Source organism: Chiloscyllium punctatum, chromosome 45, assembly GCF_047496795.1.
Source record: "Chiloscyllium punctatum isolate Juve2018m chromosome 45, sChiPun1.3, whole genome shotgun sequence".
NCBI lineage: Eukaryota > Metazoa > Chordata > Chondrichthyes > Orectolobiformes > Hemiscylliidae > Chiloscyllium > Chiloscyllium punctatum.
The window spans coordinates 45,345,033-45,362,232 of NC_092783.1; the positions used below are offsets into that span (position 1 = coordinate 45,345,033).

General features: G+C 37.9%; 1 protein-coding gene across 5 annotated transcripts in view; it reads right to left on the reverse strand.

Moving 5' to 3' along the window:
- Positions 1-4,364: 4,364 nt before the first annotated feature.
- Positions 4,365-17,200, reverse strand: part of LOC140467335 (membrane cofactor protein-like) — a 59,595-nt gene continuing 46,759 nt past the window's right edge. For 4 of the 5 annotated variants that reach the window (XM_072563624.1, XM_072563628.1, XM_072563627.1 and 1 more), the window contains 4 exons: positions 12,865-12,894; positions 10,208-10,283; positions 9,207-9,277; positions 4,365-6,615 (listed from right to left, as the gene is read on the reverse strand). In XM_072563624.1, the coding sequence (XP_072419725.1) occupies positions 9,229-9,277; positions 10,208-10,283; positions 12,865-12,894 (155 nt within the window). In that variant the 3' untranslated portion in view covers positions 4,365-6,615; positions 9,207-9,228. The remainder of the gene's footprint in view (positions 6,616-9,206; positions 9,278-10,207; positions 10,284-12,864; positions 12,895-17,200) is intronic. The other variant, XM_072563626.1, reaches the window with a different exon arrangement.

Here is a 17,200-nt window from a genome sequence, read left to right on the forward strand (position 1 = left end):
AGATTTTCTTGCTGCTACTAGAATTGTATGTGAGACTCTCTTACTGAATTTAAATTTACCAAAAAGTGTGTTTATGGGATGATACTAAATTTAAAGTTTTTTTTAAGAAAAAGTATTGATAGTTAAGTTCTTTTTGTCTGTATTTTATTGTTAAAGTGTATTTGCTTAATGTTGAGTAGTTTGACCAACGGAATTACACCATTTTTAAAATAGCTGGTTTGGTCTGATCCATAATGCACTCCTAAATGGATCTGCCTCCATCGTAGAATTGTGGCTTTTGAAAGACAACTGAATTATTTTCTAAAGAGAAAAATAACTAAGGAAATGGTACTGGGGCTATTGATCCTGTAAGCCACATAATACAAAGTTATTTTGTGTTTTGTAAGATTTGCAGCTCAGGTTGAGGTTTAGGGTGTAGGTTTGCTATCCAAACGTTTCATTAGCTGGTAGGGAACATCATCAGTGGCAACCTCCAAGCAAAGCTATTGTCTCTTGCTTTCTGTTTAAATGTTTGATGGGGTTCCTGGGCTTTGTGGTGATGTCATTCCCTGTTAGTTTTCTGAGATGGTATTTAGAGCGGTGTTTGTTTATAGCGTTGAGGTTAGAGTGGCAGGTCTCTAGGAATTCTCTGGCATATCTTTGCTTTGCCTGTCCCAGGATAGATGTATTGTCCCAGTCAGAATGGTATTTTTTTTCCTCCATGTGTAGGGCTATGAGGGAGAAAGGATCATGTCTTTTTGTGGTTAGCTGGTGTTCACGTATACTGGTGGCTAACTTTCTTTCTGTTTGTCCCATGTAGTGTTTGTGGCAGTCCTTGCATAGAATTTTGTAGACTATGTTGGTTTTGTCCAGGGTTGTTTAAGTTTGTTAGTTGCTGTTTGAGTGTGTTGGTGGGTTTGTGCGCTATTAGGATTCCGAGGGGTCTTAGTAGTCTGGCTGTCATTTCTGAAACTTTGTATGGTAAGGTGGTTAGGGTTTCTGGCTGTGTTTGGTCTGCTTGTCATGGTTTGTTCTTGAGGAATCTGCGGATTGTATTTTTTTGAGTATCCTTTCTTTTTGAATATGTCGTATAGGTGGTTCTCCTCTTTTCCCAAGTTAGTCTGTACTGCAGTGTGAAGTGGCTCATTGCAATAGTATTCTGGTACAGCTTCGTTTGTGTGTGTTGGGATGGTTGCTGGTGTAGTTAAGTATTTGGTCAGTGTTTGTCAGTTTTCCTGTATACGCAGGTTTGTAGTTCTCCGTTGTCCTTTCTTTTAACTGTGACATCCAGGAATACGAGTTTGTGGTCAGTTTCTTCCGCCTTGGTGAACATTTATGCCTGTGAGGGTGTTGATGATGATAAATGTCTCTATCTTGTTTCGTTTTATGATGACAACGGTGTCACCTACATAGCGGACCCAGATTTTTGGTTTGATGGCTGGTAGGGCTGTCTTTGCATTACCACTTCTGCTATGAATCCTGATAGCAGAGATCCCATGGGTGTGCTATTGGTTTGTTTGTAGATTATGTTGTTAAAAGGTGAAGTGGGTGGTGAGGCACAGGTCCACTTGCTCCATGATGTTTTCGTTGGTAATGTGATTGATGGTGGTTAGGGTGTGTGATGGTTTCTTCCAAAAGTGTGGTAAGTGTTTCCTTTGCTAGGTCGATGTTCCCGCCATCAACATGCGTATACAGAAAACCGACAAACACTGACCAAATACTTAACTACACCAGCAACCATCCCAATACATACACACGAAGCTGCTCCAGAATACTATTGCAATGAGCCACCTCACTGCAGCACAGACGAACTTCGGAAGACAGAGGAGAACCATCTATACAAAGTATTCAAGAAGATGCTCAAAAAAATACAGGCTGCAGATTCCTCAAGAACAAACCACGACAAGCAGACCAAACACAGCCAGAAACGCTAACCACCTTACCATACATCAAAGTCGTTTCAGAAATGACAGCCAGACTAAAGACCCCTCAGAATCCTAGCACACAAACCCACCAACACACTCAAACAAAAACTAAAACTTAAAAGACCCAGTACATCCATTGGACAAAACCAATGTAGTCTACAAAATTCCATGCAAGGACTGCCACAAACACTACGTAGGACAAACAGGAAGAAAAGAAAAAGTTAGCCACCAGGATACATGAACACTAGCTAACCACAAAAAGACACTACCCTCTCTCCCTCGTAGCCCTACACACAGAGGGGAAAAAAAACATTTCGACCCGGACAATACATCTATCCTGGGACAGGCTAAGAAAGATATGCCAGAGAATTCCTAGAGGCCTGACACTCCAATCACAATGCCATAAACAAACACAGACCTAGATACCATCTATCAACTTCAGAAAACAAACAGGAAATGACATCACCACAAACCCCAGGAACTCCATCCAGAACAAACATATAAATAGAAAGCAGGAGACACCAGCTTCGCTTCACTTGGAAGTCGCCACTGATGATGTTACCTTGCCAGGTAATGAAACCTACATCCTTATTTTGTGTTCTTTGGATTTAGTTCTGGCCTAAGTAGCAAAAAGTCTAAATTTTCCACTGAGATGGTTGCATTCATTGTAGTGAGAAAAATCATACAAATTAGCCATGTCCAAAAGCACCCCAATTACTCAATAGGTGGCTTGCATCAAATTTCTGGCAAGAACCAGAAAGTTTCTCTTCTAGTACAGTTGGGAAAAGAACTCCTCATTCGTCAAGGTAGGATTAGAAATAACATATACAAACCAGACTATTAAGGGTTAATTAAGGGTCAATTGTCATGTCCAATGAGCAACTGAAGATGTTAAATCTAAAAGGGAGCTCTTTTACGTAATTGGACTTATATGCCCAAATGTCAGTTGTTGTTTGTAATGATTTGTCCTCATTTCCCTGAAAAATGAGTTGAATGTCAGGGTTTGGGGCTTGGCTTTGCCACTCCTCTCCCTTTATAATTGCTGTTTCTTTGTATATAGCTGTAAATGTTAGTTGTTTTGTAAACTGAATTTTTAAATAAAATATAAACATGTAAAGGGAGCTTGGTGGCTGAGTGGTTAGCACTGGTGCCTCACAGCAGCAGGGATCCAGGTCTAATTCTACCCTTGGCTGACTATGTGGCGTGCACTCTCTCAGTATCTATGTGCATTTCCCCCCAAAATCTAAAGTTTTGCAGATAAGTTGAACTGGCAATGATAAATTTCCCATATAGTGTCCAGGGATGTGCCCGTGTCCACAGTAGTTCAAGCCAAGAGATCTATTCATTGGATATTAAAAACATCTCCAAACTAAAGAAAATTATATGCTTAACTGCTTGAATATTCACCATTTACCAATTATTATATATAAAACAAAAATAAAAGGTGTTAATTTAGATCTCAACCAGTAGTTAGTGGATTTAGTAGGATGTAACAAAGTATTGGTAACACCATTTTACTATTTGTTGTAATAGCATCATGTTCACTTTGCAAGTCCATCAAATGCATGGATTTCATTGTGTGTAGCGAGAGCCATCAGGTAGTCAAAACAATAAAAACAAAGTAGGGGATAACCTTCAACATCAGCGGTGAGGCAGAAAACAGAGTTGGATTTGCTATCTGTTACCCAATGGTGCAGGAAGCTGATAAAATTGAGTGCAGTTATTTATCAGAAACAGGATTAAGACTAAAACCTCCAAATAATTCAGAGCTAAATGTTGTGGAAGCATGGATAATAAAAACACCATGCTTCAAATTATACACAGTACAGATTAGATTAGGATTGAGAAAACTAAATAAAGTGGATATTTACCATGTGATGGTTGAGGAAGAATGATAGATTCAAAGCTTTAGCAGTGCTCAGTTTGATTTCCAATTTCCCCTCAATATTATGGGTGGCACAGTGGTTAGCACTGCTGCCTCACAGCGCCCGAGACCAGGGTTCAATTCCCACCTCAGGCGACTGACTGTGTGGAGTTTGCACGTTCTCCCTGTGTCTGCGTGGGTTTCCTCCGGGTGCTTCGGTTTCCTCCCACAGTCCAAAGATGTGCAGGCCAGGTGAATTGGCCATGCTAAATTGCCCGTAGTGTTAGGTAAGGGGTAAATGTAGGGGTATGGGTGGGTTACGCTTCGGCGGGGCGGTGTGGACTTGTTGGGCCGAAGGGTTTGTTTCCACACTAAGTAATCCAAGTAATCTAATCGCTAAATTTAACATGATGCAATAGCTAATCAATTAATTGGTTAAGTTAATATCAAATGTTGCATTAAATCCACACCCAGCAGTATCTACTTTAAGCAAAGCTGCAATTCTCTGTTTGATAGTAACTAGGTAATGGATAAAAATTTTAGAATACAAAGCTGTTCAAGTTTTATTTTAGATACAAGAGCATTCAAGACAGAACTATCAGAACAAAGCTTCACCACTTTATTAGACAGGTGCATCAAACCACCAAAGAAACAAAGTGACAGTACAAAGCAGGATACACATGATGGAAATACAAGCAGAGCAAAAAGCTCTAATTTTATTAAGGTTAAGAAATTAGCAATTGGAATATTAACAAGGGTTTTGAAACTGCATTTCAATTTACATGTTCCTTCAGTGTGTGAAAGGATTTAAGGTACACTCTTTGGTCAATTGATCATTCAACTACAAAAGATTAACCATTGTATAATGTTATGAAATCTTTTTAGAATGACTTTGTACCTTTACCTTAAAGCATTTTTATAACAGTATTTCTAGTGCAACATTAACGTAACAGATGGTCACAAGCCCACAGCTGTTCTATTCCTTATCAATAATTACTAGGTTGGCTAGTGACCCAATAAGCATTGATGTGACCTCAAATACAATATATTCAAATAGTCAAGGAGCTAGAAAACAGTCCTGGCATTTGAGTGTAAAGCATATTTTCTTTCAGCCTTCAGATGCAAGGTGAAATTTGCAAAATGTTATTAAAATTAAAGATTCCACTACAAACATGCAGAAAATTTGAAAGTTATTGGACAATCAAATCAAATATCATACAGATCATAATCCTTCATATTCCTTTTCAAAATAAAGGATTTTGCAAATCATTTTCAACATAAACAACCAATAATCACAACTGGCTTCCAGCCAATCTTTGTGATACAACTGCTAGGGTGAAAGTATGATCTTTTAAAAGTTCAACTTCTACATTTAACTTCTTAGGTTGATTAATACTTTGTTTGATGTAGAGTTGCTGTAGTTTATCCATGATGACTGGCAATTAGAAATAGAGGCCTCATTATTCCAGAAATTACATTGATACCTTTAGTAATAATGATGAGTTTGATTTAAACAGAGTTCACTTGCCTTTGCTAGAACAGGAGTTATACTAAATTAAGTCTATCATCAATGCTAGTAAAAGTAAGCAATGTCACCTCACCTTTACAATTCTTGCTCCTGGCAATGATTTTGCTGTGTGAAGTTGTTTAATAGTATAATTATGATTATGGCCTCTAAAATGAAGTGTGCAAACTCAGAACATACAAGCGTTTCCACTGTATTTCTAAATTTCTTCCAAAAACATCAGATTTCTCAAAGTAGGTATTTGTCTTAATTGGACAAAAACAACTGACTCAACATTTTCTGAAGTTAAAATCAGTCAAGTGTATATTAAAACAATATTTACTCATGTACTCAAGCTCAATTAAGAGATAGTTATTGTTGAGTTCTTTTCAACTTGAATGGCAAACCAGTGCCTAAGCTTAGATTCTAGGAAGGAGAACAACTTTGTTATGGAATTTAAAGGAATCAAGATTTGTAGTTAGGAAGATGGCCTCTTCAAATGACAGATGCTGAAATTATAACAGACCTCAAGGACGTAGTGCTTGTTCCTTAAATATTCAAGAAAAATATTTAAATCACAAGGCTGAACTTTTGACAAAAAAATGTTTATTTTTGTTCTATCTTTCCACAAAGATCTTTAAGTAGCTTGTTCAGTGAGATATTCTGATTTTGATGAATGATGAGAAAATCTAAGTACTTTTATAGTAAATTTCTAATGTTGTGGGTCATTGTTTTAAAATGTCATATCACATGACACCTGGTTATAGTCCAGATTTTTGAAATTTAGTTTCAAACCAAATTCCATTTGAAATAATCTGGTACCATGTGACATCTGACCTTGTCTACCTCAGTCCAATACTGGCACCTCCACAAAAAAATAATTTAAGCAATTGACACTAACAAAAGTACTCAACTGCAATACTCATACCTCTACCACACTTGTCAAGACTAGTATCAACTCCATTGCTTCTAAAAAAAAACTTAAGTCAGCATCAAATGCTTTAAAGTGCAGAATAAAGACAATTGTGATTAAAGTAGGAAGAAAATTCAGTAAACTTTAACTCATAAGCAGGAGGAAATTGTGAGAGAGCTTTGTTTAAGGATGGACGTGTTTCCATTAATATTGTTATCGTGACCACATTGCTCGTCTAATGCTAATCAGATAATGTTTTCATTAAAAGAAAAGAAATTCAGTACAGACATTTTTGTGGGAACAGCGTCCTTTGTAGATTATAAACTAGTGTGAAGATTTGTTCAGGTCCAGTTGCTCCACGGACAAGATTAAGGAAATTAGGACAAGGCAGAAGTAGACACATCCCACGTGATGCACCATTCATATTGGCCTGAGATGGGCGAGAAAAAAAAAGTAGATAATTAACAAAAAGTCTTCAATGCAGCACATCTGTAAGATGGTCAAAAAAAAGGATACACATTACATCTGACAGCCTCTGAAAATAAACAGAATTAGGATTTCATTCCCTCTTCGCAAGCTTTCAACCATCATGTTGACTTTGCTTTCAAGAGCAGATCCAATTTCTCTCACTCACTATTTACACCAATTTTACATTTCTCTTTATCACCATTAGTAACCCTTTGCCTTTTGCTCTCAGTATTCTCCCCATCAGTTTATTTGCTCCTCCTGCCCCTCAACAGAAAAGCTTTGCAGCCTCTTTCAGTTCTGAAGTTGCACTGGACTGAAAATGTTAAGTCTCTTTCTCCACTGTTGCTATCAGACCAGAGTTTCTCCAGTACTTTCCTTGTATAGTGCCAGTCAACATCTGTTCAATTCAACAGAAGTGTTATTGTATTGAAGGAATTTGCTGTATATAGTATATATATGCTGTTAAGTTTTCTCAAAAAAGTAACGCATATTCTTTGGGACATCTTGTGGTCATTAAAGATGCTCAACAAAAACAATTTTTCTTCCCAAACTTGGGTATAAGGGATGATGGACCACCTTAGTTTTTCTACCATAGTCCTGCAATCTCTGAATGTATGTTGATAAAGTAAGCTTAGTATCACTAAGGAAAATCTTTTGAGGAATTTAAAAGGAATAATGTGGCATGTATCTGGAAGTGTATAAACTGGTTTAGGAATGCCCACAGATTGGAGAACCAACTTATTACAGCACATTTTCAAGTTGCAAAATGGAACTGGAAGGGCAATTCTAGGTCACACGCCTTGTAATCAGCCACACAATCTAAGGTTTCCTGATAATCCATTCACTGCATCCTCAAAAGGAATTTTTATCCAAAATAAAAAGAGATTTAATGAAATGATATTTTCCTTCTAATTTCTCTTCATTGTCCAACCAGTCTACTTGCATAACCTCATTATTCCCATGAGCAGCTTTGCTCAACTGGTCCAGCCATCCAGAGGCAGATCCAGTTTGATTATTAATTTTCCACTCTTGCTTGCTAAAAAAAGTCACTTGGGATTATTTTGACAAGCAATGCAAACACCTAGTTTAATTTTCTCCACAGCCAACTTTCTTAAAGACTCCCCTGCCTCTGCCAGGATCACCAAAAGCAGCTGTGCACTTTTTAGTCGGCATTTCCAATTTCTCCATTACCTCTGCAAGCAAAAGGGTCTTCCTCACCCTGAACCAGTATCTTGCACAAGCTTTTCCTCCCACCTCTGTTCATGCCCACAAGTTCACTTTGCCTATGATTTCCAACTCCTGCTTCACTCATCTATACCCATGTAATTTGTCTTCTGATCGACAGGCTAGTTGTGAATGTAATCCTTTCCCACTCAAAGTACTGTTCTCTAAACATACCCTTAAACCAGCCATTACTAAACCCTTTCCTCAAAGTACTTCAAATCCACACACATCTTTTTCACCATTCCACAGTTAAAGTCATTGAATCAATAGAGGTTCAAATCCAATTCAAAAGTTCCGAAGTACACCTCACTGAGACTAAAATAAAAGCAAATTACTGCGGATGCTGGAGTCTGAAACCAAAAGAGAAAATGCTGGAAAATCTCAGGTCTGGCAGCATCTGTAAGGAGAAAACAGAACACATTTCGAGTCTAACTCACCCTTTGTCAAAGCTTTGACAAAGGATCAGTTAGACTCGAAAGGTCAGCTCTTTTCTCTCCTTACAGATGCTGCCAGACCTGCTAAGATTTTCCAGCATTTTCTCTTTTGTTCACTGACAGACTATCCCTTTGGCCCTGCCGCAGCTGTTGATTTGCCAATGCTTTACCTCTATTCCTTTTTGCCCAAGCCAATCCAGAAGTCAGCTTTTTTTTTAAATCACCTCCAAGAGTGTTGTTGACTATTCTTGTACAATCTTGTTGTCGGGTAGTATCATGGAAATGTAATAGCTTCCATATATAACACTGACATTTAGCATTGCTGCCTCTTGAAATCTTCTACTACTTTCGTATGCTGTCAACTGCTTGTAGTTAGTTATAAACAGTAGAACTGCCAAAACATTCCCTCAGTCACCAAAGCAATCATTTTTTGCAATCTTACACCAACAATCTCATTCTTTCAGTGAGATTTTGAGATCAGTTAAGTTTTCAGAACTGTGAATTGAATTGTCAAGTCCAAGAATCTTCCCTTAACTTGGTGTTTTAAAGTAATCTGCTACCTGGACCATGACACTGCCCAAATAACTTTGTCATGTTAAGGTTTCATGTCAAAATACCAGAGAGAGTTTGCTCTCATTTCTTCAAAGAATTTCAGTTAAATGTAATCCCCCTTTTTAAAAACCTACATTAACAACATATAGATCAATGATCCCCATCTCTCCTACATAACTTACACCATAAAAGCTCATGTCAGGAATTCACAGATGATCCTCAATCTATACAAAATAAGCTAAAACAATAACCTCTGAATATGTCCAAATATAAACACCTAAACACTGTACTACAACAATTCTGAAGAGACTGAAAATAGTTTGAAGACTTGTAAAATTTATACCTTTCTAAGTTTTAGTTAGGGGTCAGCATAATTGGACTTCATGAACAACTTTCTCAGGAGTGGTATATTGTCTGGAATGGTAATATGACAAGCAAAAGTGAAATAATAATGGGATAGAAAAACAATTGTTTAATATTTCAACAAAATTAACACTCAAAGCACAGAAATCATGGACAAATAAACATTTGCAACTGTCAGCACTACTTGGACTAGCTAAATTCAATTTCACTTGCAAGAACTAAACATTGTAGATCCATATTCAGAAATAGATCACTTACATGTGAAAAGCTACGATACTCAATAATTCCCTACATATGCTTTTTAAGGGAAGCAGAGAAAAAGTTGTCTTGCTTCACACAAATCATTTTAAGAGTTAACAGAGTTAAGACTATTTTCTGCATCCTTTTACCCCAAAGTTGATACAAAAAGCTTCAAATATTTTTTAAAAAGAATGGCGACTGGGACACAGAGAGGAAAGAAAAAAAATTGCATTTAAAAGATGCCTCCCAAATGCAGGACTCCCATGGCACTTCACAGCTGATGAAACTTCCCAGTTGTCATACAAGAAATTTTAGGTTGAATTATTACAAGATACTCTCAACTGATTTTTTTTGTTGTAAAAAGGGGAGACCGGTAACCTTGAAACCCTACCTATGCTGTAAGGGGATGGGAGGCAAAGTATTCTGCACTTTGACCTCATTTTTATATTAAAAAATCTATTCCACCATTCACCCCACACAGAAAACAGATAACAAAAATGTATGGCCCAACCAACACATCAGCAGTAATGTAACTGCCCCTTCCCATTGAGGGTTACATACATTTTAGAATTATTTTTCCAAAGCCCTTTTTATTCTGTAAACAAAGCAGCTTTCAACACAAGTGAAATAATGGAAGAGAGGAACAGTATATGGGGAAAGAAAAAAAAACAGACACTATGCAATGTGTTTATAACCCATCAGCCCCAATGGTAATTCAATAAATATTGAAAATGGTCTTACCCTTCTTTTTTCTTAGACCACCATTTAACAATGACGATGATGATGATAACAGCAACAATAATAACGATAATAATTCCTTAAAAATACACGAGATAACAGTTGAAATAAGAAAACCAATCCCAGTACAAAAAAATTTCAATTGAATTACTTAATCTGGAAAACATTTGCATAAATCCTCAGCAATTGATTTTGGCTGGTTTTTCATGAAGCACAAACACTTAATAATGACAAAACATTAAGTACAGTATTTCCACATCTTTGTTCTCTATTTTAAATGTATTCATAGCACCAAATTAAAATCAAACTGGATAAAGTTGTCTTCATTCCTTGATCAAAGAATGACATAGCATAGAAGGCATCTGGGCCATTGTGACTGCACCAACTCTGACAGTTATCCCAGTGGAATCACTCCACTGCATCTTGCCCCAATTACACTACCAATTAAGTGTTTATCAAATTCCCTTTGAAAATTTTGTTCTTTGATTCTTTGAGGATTGCACTCCAGATTATAATTTGCACAGAAATTTCTCTTCAACTTGCCTACCACTCTTTAGTCAATTACTTTTGCTTTTTATGTTCTTTCATGGGAAATCAGCATCTGTTGCCTATTCTTAATTGCCCTTCAGGTGATGGTGGTAAGCTACCTTCTTGAACCATGCAGTCCATTTGGTCAATGTTGTTGTCAATGATAGTGAAGATTGGTGATTTAGTTCCATGTCAAGATAGAGAGAGAGACTTGAAGTAAAACTTGCAAGTGGCGTTCCTGTGCATCCACTGCCCTTCTAGGTAGGAGTGATCATGGGTTTGTAAGGATAATTGACTTGTTGCAACAGTGCATCTTATATATGCTGTACACTGCTGCCAGCATGCACTAGTAGTGAACAGGACACTGATCGAATGAGCTGTTTCAAGCCTCTTGCTTGGTTGGGTTATGGACTAGGCTAGACCACTCAAACAGTAAGCAGTCAGCCCAGACCATAACCAAAACAAATTGCAAAGTTAAGTGTACAGCGAAAATTACCCAGAGTAAGTTAGCTAGGCGACTACCAGGTTTTAAAAACAGAAAAACTCAGAAGTTTACATAATGAAACACAGTAAAGAACCCCTACAGAACTCTGCCTATTCAAATTAGAGTTAATTATGCTGTTCTGAATATATATGTCTCAATAAGCAAACCCCTGAAAAACCATTGAAAAGTGGAACAGATGCTTACAAGTTGAAATTAAGAAGGGCAGAAAGAGAGTTTAGCAACCTGTGGCCTAACTAGTTCTGGACTGATCTGCTCAGAGCTGGCCACGCTCCCTTAATACAGGTTACTTCTAAAAACCTAAAAGCTTTGGTCTAGAGTTTCACCTGTTAACCTATAAACAGAAAAGGCCTCTTAATATCCTTTTATCTCTGTACCAAACCCAGCCATTTCAGCGTTTTATGACCCCTCAAAAAAAATCAAGGAGACAATATCCTTGAGAAAAGGAACAGCTTTTAAACAAAAAAGAAAAGGACCAGCTTAGACAGTAGAGTGCAGCTCCAACATCATAAAAGTAATAATCCATAATACTCCTGATGAGTGTCTTGCAAACTGAAGGATCTTCAAGGAATCACATGCCAGGTTACTCACTATAGAATTCTCAATTGGGTTAGCCAAGTGTCCAGTTTTGACAAGAGTCCATAAGATAAAATATGAACATCTATTCTTTCTGCATGCTCCTTGACCAGTGTCTGTAGCATTTACTGTTTTAGAGTACCAACAGCTGTAGTTTTTATTATTTGCAAATATTCATTGTTAGCTTCAGCTGTGATTTTTTTACACTTTGAATGTTATTTATTGTAAATGTTGGTTTCTCGTTTGAGTTAGGTGGGTTGTCCAAAGTTAATTAATGTATTTCTACAACTATGGCAATTTCATCAGTTCTTGAAGCCAAATTTATTATTTTTTTAAAAAAAGGCTTTGCATTCCAGCAAAGTAAGTAATTGAGCCTTAGTGTTCATTAGAACTTTCTGGAACTGTTAAAAAGCTCAAGTGAAAGACCCACAACTTAGAATGTAGTTCTGAGTTTCCATTTTCACTTTGAGCAGGGCTGTCATGTGAAATCTTTGAAACAAACTTGTCTGTACAGACTAGCGATCCTGAGAAGTTAAAGAATGTGTTATTAATTAGGTTATCTGAGAATGAAGTGTTAATGTTAATCCCAGACAGAATTTGAATTAAATTCTGAAGAACTTAAAACTTTATGTTGAAGCTCAGAAAGAAGCCATTTGCAGTTCCAAAAGGATGAAGTCACAAGTGACTTAAATATTGCGGTATTAGAGATAGGAACTCGGGACTCACATGCTTTTTTATTTTTATTGCTGCTTACTGGTGTGTGTGTGTGTGTTTGTGCGTGCGTGCGTGTGGGGGGGGGGGGGGGGGGGGGTTTGGTTTGCAACTTTAATTCTTTTAGCCCAAACAATTCCAAATTCACAGCAGTGTGGTTCTCAGAATAGTCAGCTATAATGGTCAGGTCAGCAAGAGAAACTAAACATTTGTAACATATGGTGACAAGTGATGCCCACAAACCATAAATAAAACTACACATTTCTTTTAAAACAAATATGCAAACTGATGAGTTAGTAAACCTGACAACAACTAAAGTGCAAGACTTAAGTTACCAACTTACCAACAATTGCTCCTGTACTTAGTGTCGATGCTGCAAAATTAACAAAAGATTAACAAAAAAGGAACATTTAAAGTTGATAATAAAAGATAAGTTATTTAAAGCATATAATATTGCACAACAATTCTTCAAATCATAATTATCCTTCTGGTTAACAGAACAGTTGTTATTCAGCCAGCACAATAGGTACAACTATTCGTTCTTTCAAAAGTTGGAAGGGGTCAATACTACACATATTGACACAGCAGTTTTTAAAGTTTGCACCCATATATAAATTCAAACAACGTCTATTTGTTATTCATTTTGGTATAAGTTAGAATGTTTAAACCTTGATCTAAATGCACTTCCTTGGATGCAAACTGAACTAACTGGTGTGTTACCATATTTGCTGTAGTTTTCATGGCTTCACAGATCTTATTACAGCATCCATTAAAAATACTGTTCCACATTCCTAGAATTCATTAGGGATCCAGAACCAGGGGTCACAATTTAAAAGAAAATAAACAGGGTAAGCCATTTAGGACTGCGGTGAGGAGAAATTTCTTCATTCAAAGTGGTGAGTCTGGGGAATTTTCTGCCATAGAAGGCAAGTGAGACCTTTTCAAGCAAGAGAGTTTAAGATACATTTCTTAGGACTGAGGGAATCAATGGGTATGAAAAGAAAGTGGGAATAGGATAAATATGATCATACTGACTAGTGGAAAAAGTTCAAAAAGAATGAATTGTCTACTCCTATTTTGTACTTTTTAATATATCTTACACTACATACAGATCAAGACCGTGCTAAAAAAAGGTTCTTTGAAAGTTGGCATTGGAATCAGAGTCACGAGTGTTATGGCACAGGTGCAGACTATTTGATGCTTCAAGTTTGCATAGTGTCTTCTAGTAAGGGTATGGTCAGTGTGCAGGAGATAGAAACCAAGGCTGACTGAATATATCTGGGACATTGGTGCAGAGGGAACAAGAGGCGTTTCAAGCAAGTTTTACCAAAAGTGGAGTGGATATTTGGCGAAGGATAGGGCGGTGCTTTCTAACTACCGATCAGTACATTAATTAAGAAACTATTAAAAGGACTGCCCTTAAATTACTAAAAGTTATTCTTGAATGTAACTGAAACACCACAATTAAGGAAGTCAGGTATAATAAAACAATACATAAGTAATCCAACGCAAAATAGGAGGAAGACAAGACAAGACATGGCAGTGCAACTCAGTCAGGTAGAATGTATGGTCTATAATAGATGTAAAGTCATAGGCCCAAATGGTATTCTAGATTTATGACAGTCATAGGCATAGAATCAGAATTGTACAGCACGGGAACAGACCCTCGAGTCAACTCATCCATGCCAACCAAAAATCCTAAATTAATCTAGTCCCATTTGCCAGCATCTGGCCCAAATCCTTCTAAACCTTTCAGGTGCCTTTTAAATATTATCATACCAGCCTCCAACATTGTTCCTGGCAGTTCATTCCATACACACGCCAGTCTCTGCATGGGAAAAAAAAGTTTCCCCTTAGGTCCTTTTGAATTTTGCCCCACTCACCTTAAACTTATGCCCTCTATGTTTGGACTCCCCCATACCAGGGAAAATATCTTATCTATGCACCCTCATGATTTTATAAATCTAAGGTCACCCCTCAGCCTCTGATATTCAACAAAAATAGCCTCAGTCTATTCAGCCTTTCCCTACAACTCAAACCTCCACCTAGTTAGAATTTTATAGGTTTTCTAAAAAAATTCCTCCTCAAATCCCTAGTGAATATTATCCCTGATCAATCCAGTCACTTCACCTGTCAGTCCTGCCATTCTCAGGCAAAGAAGTCTTTGCTGTACTCCCTCCATAGCCAGAACATCATTCCTCATACAAGTAGCCCACAAAACTGCATACAATCCTCCTGACATGGTCTCACCAATTATGTAGAGCCTGCATTCGTTGGGAGTTGAGAATGTTGTTTGTAATAACAAATAAATGATCTGGGAGAATGTAGGTGCCCTGATTAGTAAATTTGCAGACAACAGATTGGGGGAGCTCCAGATAGTGAGAATGCAGCAGGATTATAGATAGGCTGAAGACTTGGGCAGAGAAACAGCAGATGGACTTTAACCCAGACAAATGTGAGGTCATGGATTTGGAAGGTCTACATCAGGAAGGACATTTACATTAAATGGCAGAACCCTTGGCAGGCATCAACATACAAAGGGATCTTTGAATATAAATTCACACAGTTCCTCGAAAGTGGCAACACAAATGAATAAAAGGTGGTCAAGGCAGTCTATGGTGTGCTTGCCTTCATCAGTCAGGGCACAGATCTTAAAAATTGTCACACTGCAGCTGTATAGAACTTTTTTTAGGCTGCATTTGGAATACTGTATATTGTTCGGGTCGCAACACTACCAGAATGGCGTAGAAGCTTTGGAGAGGGTACAGAAACAGTTTACAAGGATGTTGCCTGGTTTCACTTCACCAAAGGATGAGAGGAATTCTGATAGAAGTCTACAAAATCACAAGAAGCGTGGACAGAATAAACAGATATGGAGTCTGTCTCCCAGGGCTGAAATGCCAACCACCAGGGGACACTAATCCAAGGTAAAAGGGCTTAACAGGAGATGTGAGAGGCAAGTTTCTTTTTTTGTTACACAGAGCATTAAGCACCCAGGATGCACTAAAGGAAGCAGGGCAGACAGCATAACAGTAACATCTAAGAGACACCCTTGACAGACAGACACTCATGGACTTCGAAACATGGAAACAGACCCTTCGGTCCATCTCTATGCCAACCAGATAGCCTAAACTGAGCTATTCCCATTTGCCAGTATTTGGCCCATATCCCTCTAAATCCTTCCTATTCATATATCCATCCAGATGTCTTTCAAACACTGCAATAGCACCAGACTCCACCACCTCCCCCAGCAGCCTGCCCCTACATATGTGCCACAGTGTGGAGAAAGCTGCTTCTCAGGTCCTCCTCAAACCTTTCCCCGTTCACCCTAAAACCAAACCCACCAGTTTTGGACAAGTACAGGTTCTGTTTCAGCTGCAGAAGCTTTATCTGGGTCACAAGAGTGTTGCATGGAGTGCTTATGCAAAGAGATGGTCACACTGCAATATAAAGGCCTGGAGGTGGGAAGGAAATAACCAACATCCAGAAAATGCAAAGAGAAGCAGGCAGGATGTGCAGGAGTCCCCAGAGATCCTGCTCACAAAATCAGTTGTGTTTTGGAAGCTAATTAAGGTGTTACTTCCTTAAGGGAGTGTGGACCACATTAGATGCATCTTGAGCAGCTCAGTTGTACAGGAGGGGAGGAAGACCAAGTCACAGGGGATTTATCAATTTGGACAGACTGGTACTAATGAGATTCCAAGATGGCATTTGTTCTTGGTATAGTAGAACTGTCTTATGAGGAGAAGTTGGGCAAGCTATGCTTGTATTCGCTAGAGTTTCGGAGAATGAACGAGAGGTGTTGATCTCATTCAAACCTACAAAAACAGGAAAAAAAAAGAGATAGGTAGACATTCTGGTTGGAGTGTAGAATCCTGAGCACAATTAAGAAAAAAAATTGAGGATGGCACTTGTTTTAAGATTAAACAGTTCTTTTCCTCAAGGGTTGTGAACATTCAGGATTCTTTACCATAGAGGGCTCAGTCTTGGAGAATGTGCAAAGGTAGAGGTTGATCGATTTCTGATTTAGCAACGGTGCACAGGATTATGGAAATGGAGTTGATGAGAGTCACTGAAGAGTTCGAACAGCCATGGTTGTATGGAATGCTGAAGCAGGCTCGACAGGCTGAATGGCTTACTCCTCTTCCCAATTTCTCTGATGAAACTTCAACTGATTTATCAAGAACGACCAGCAGATCCTAAATTACAACTGCAACACCCACCTAAACTTAGAAACCAGTCCTACAGCCCAAAGGGAATTCAAATGGACGCAGCTGCAAAGGGATTTCAGTTGTGGGAACGGTGTGATGAAAAAAGTAAAAAAAAACTGAGCTAGGGCATCAATGAAAAATAAAGAAAACAAACTGGAGAAATTTGGACAATTTATAAAATTAGTGAAAGATCCAAAAAGGGATTAATTCAAAAGTTGACTCTAAAGCATGCCATAAAAGAGCTTAGCAGACTGAATGAGTGATGATCTCATTGAAAACTACAAAACAGTTTAGAGATGGGGAGTCCAGAGTCACAGGCACAATTTAAAGAAAAAGGGGGATGGCATTTAGTTTTAAGGTGAAGTTTTTGTTAATTCAAACCTTTGGAATTCTCTACCACAGGGCTCAATCTTGCAGTCTCTGAGATAAATAGTAAAAGTCAAATTTTTCTTTAAAGCCAAAAAACAA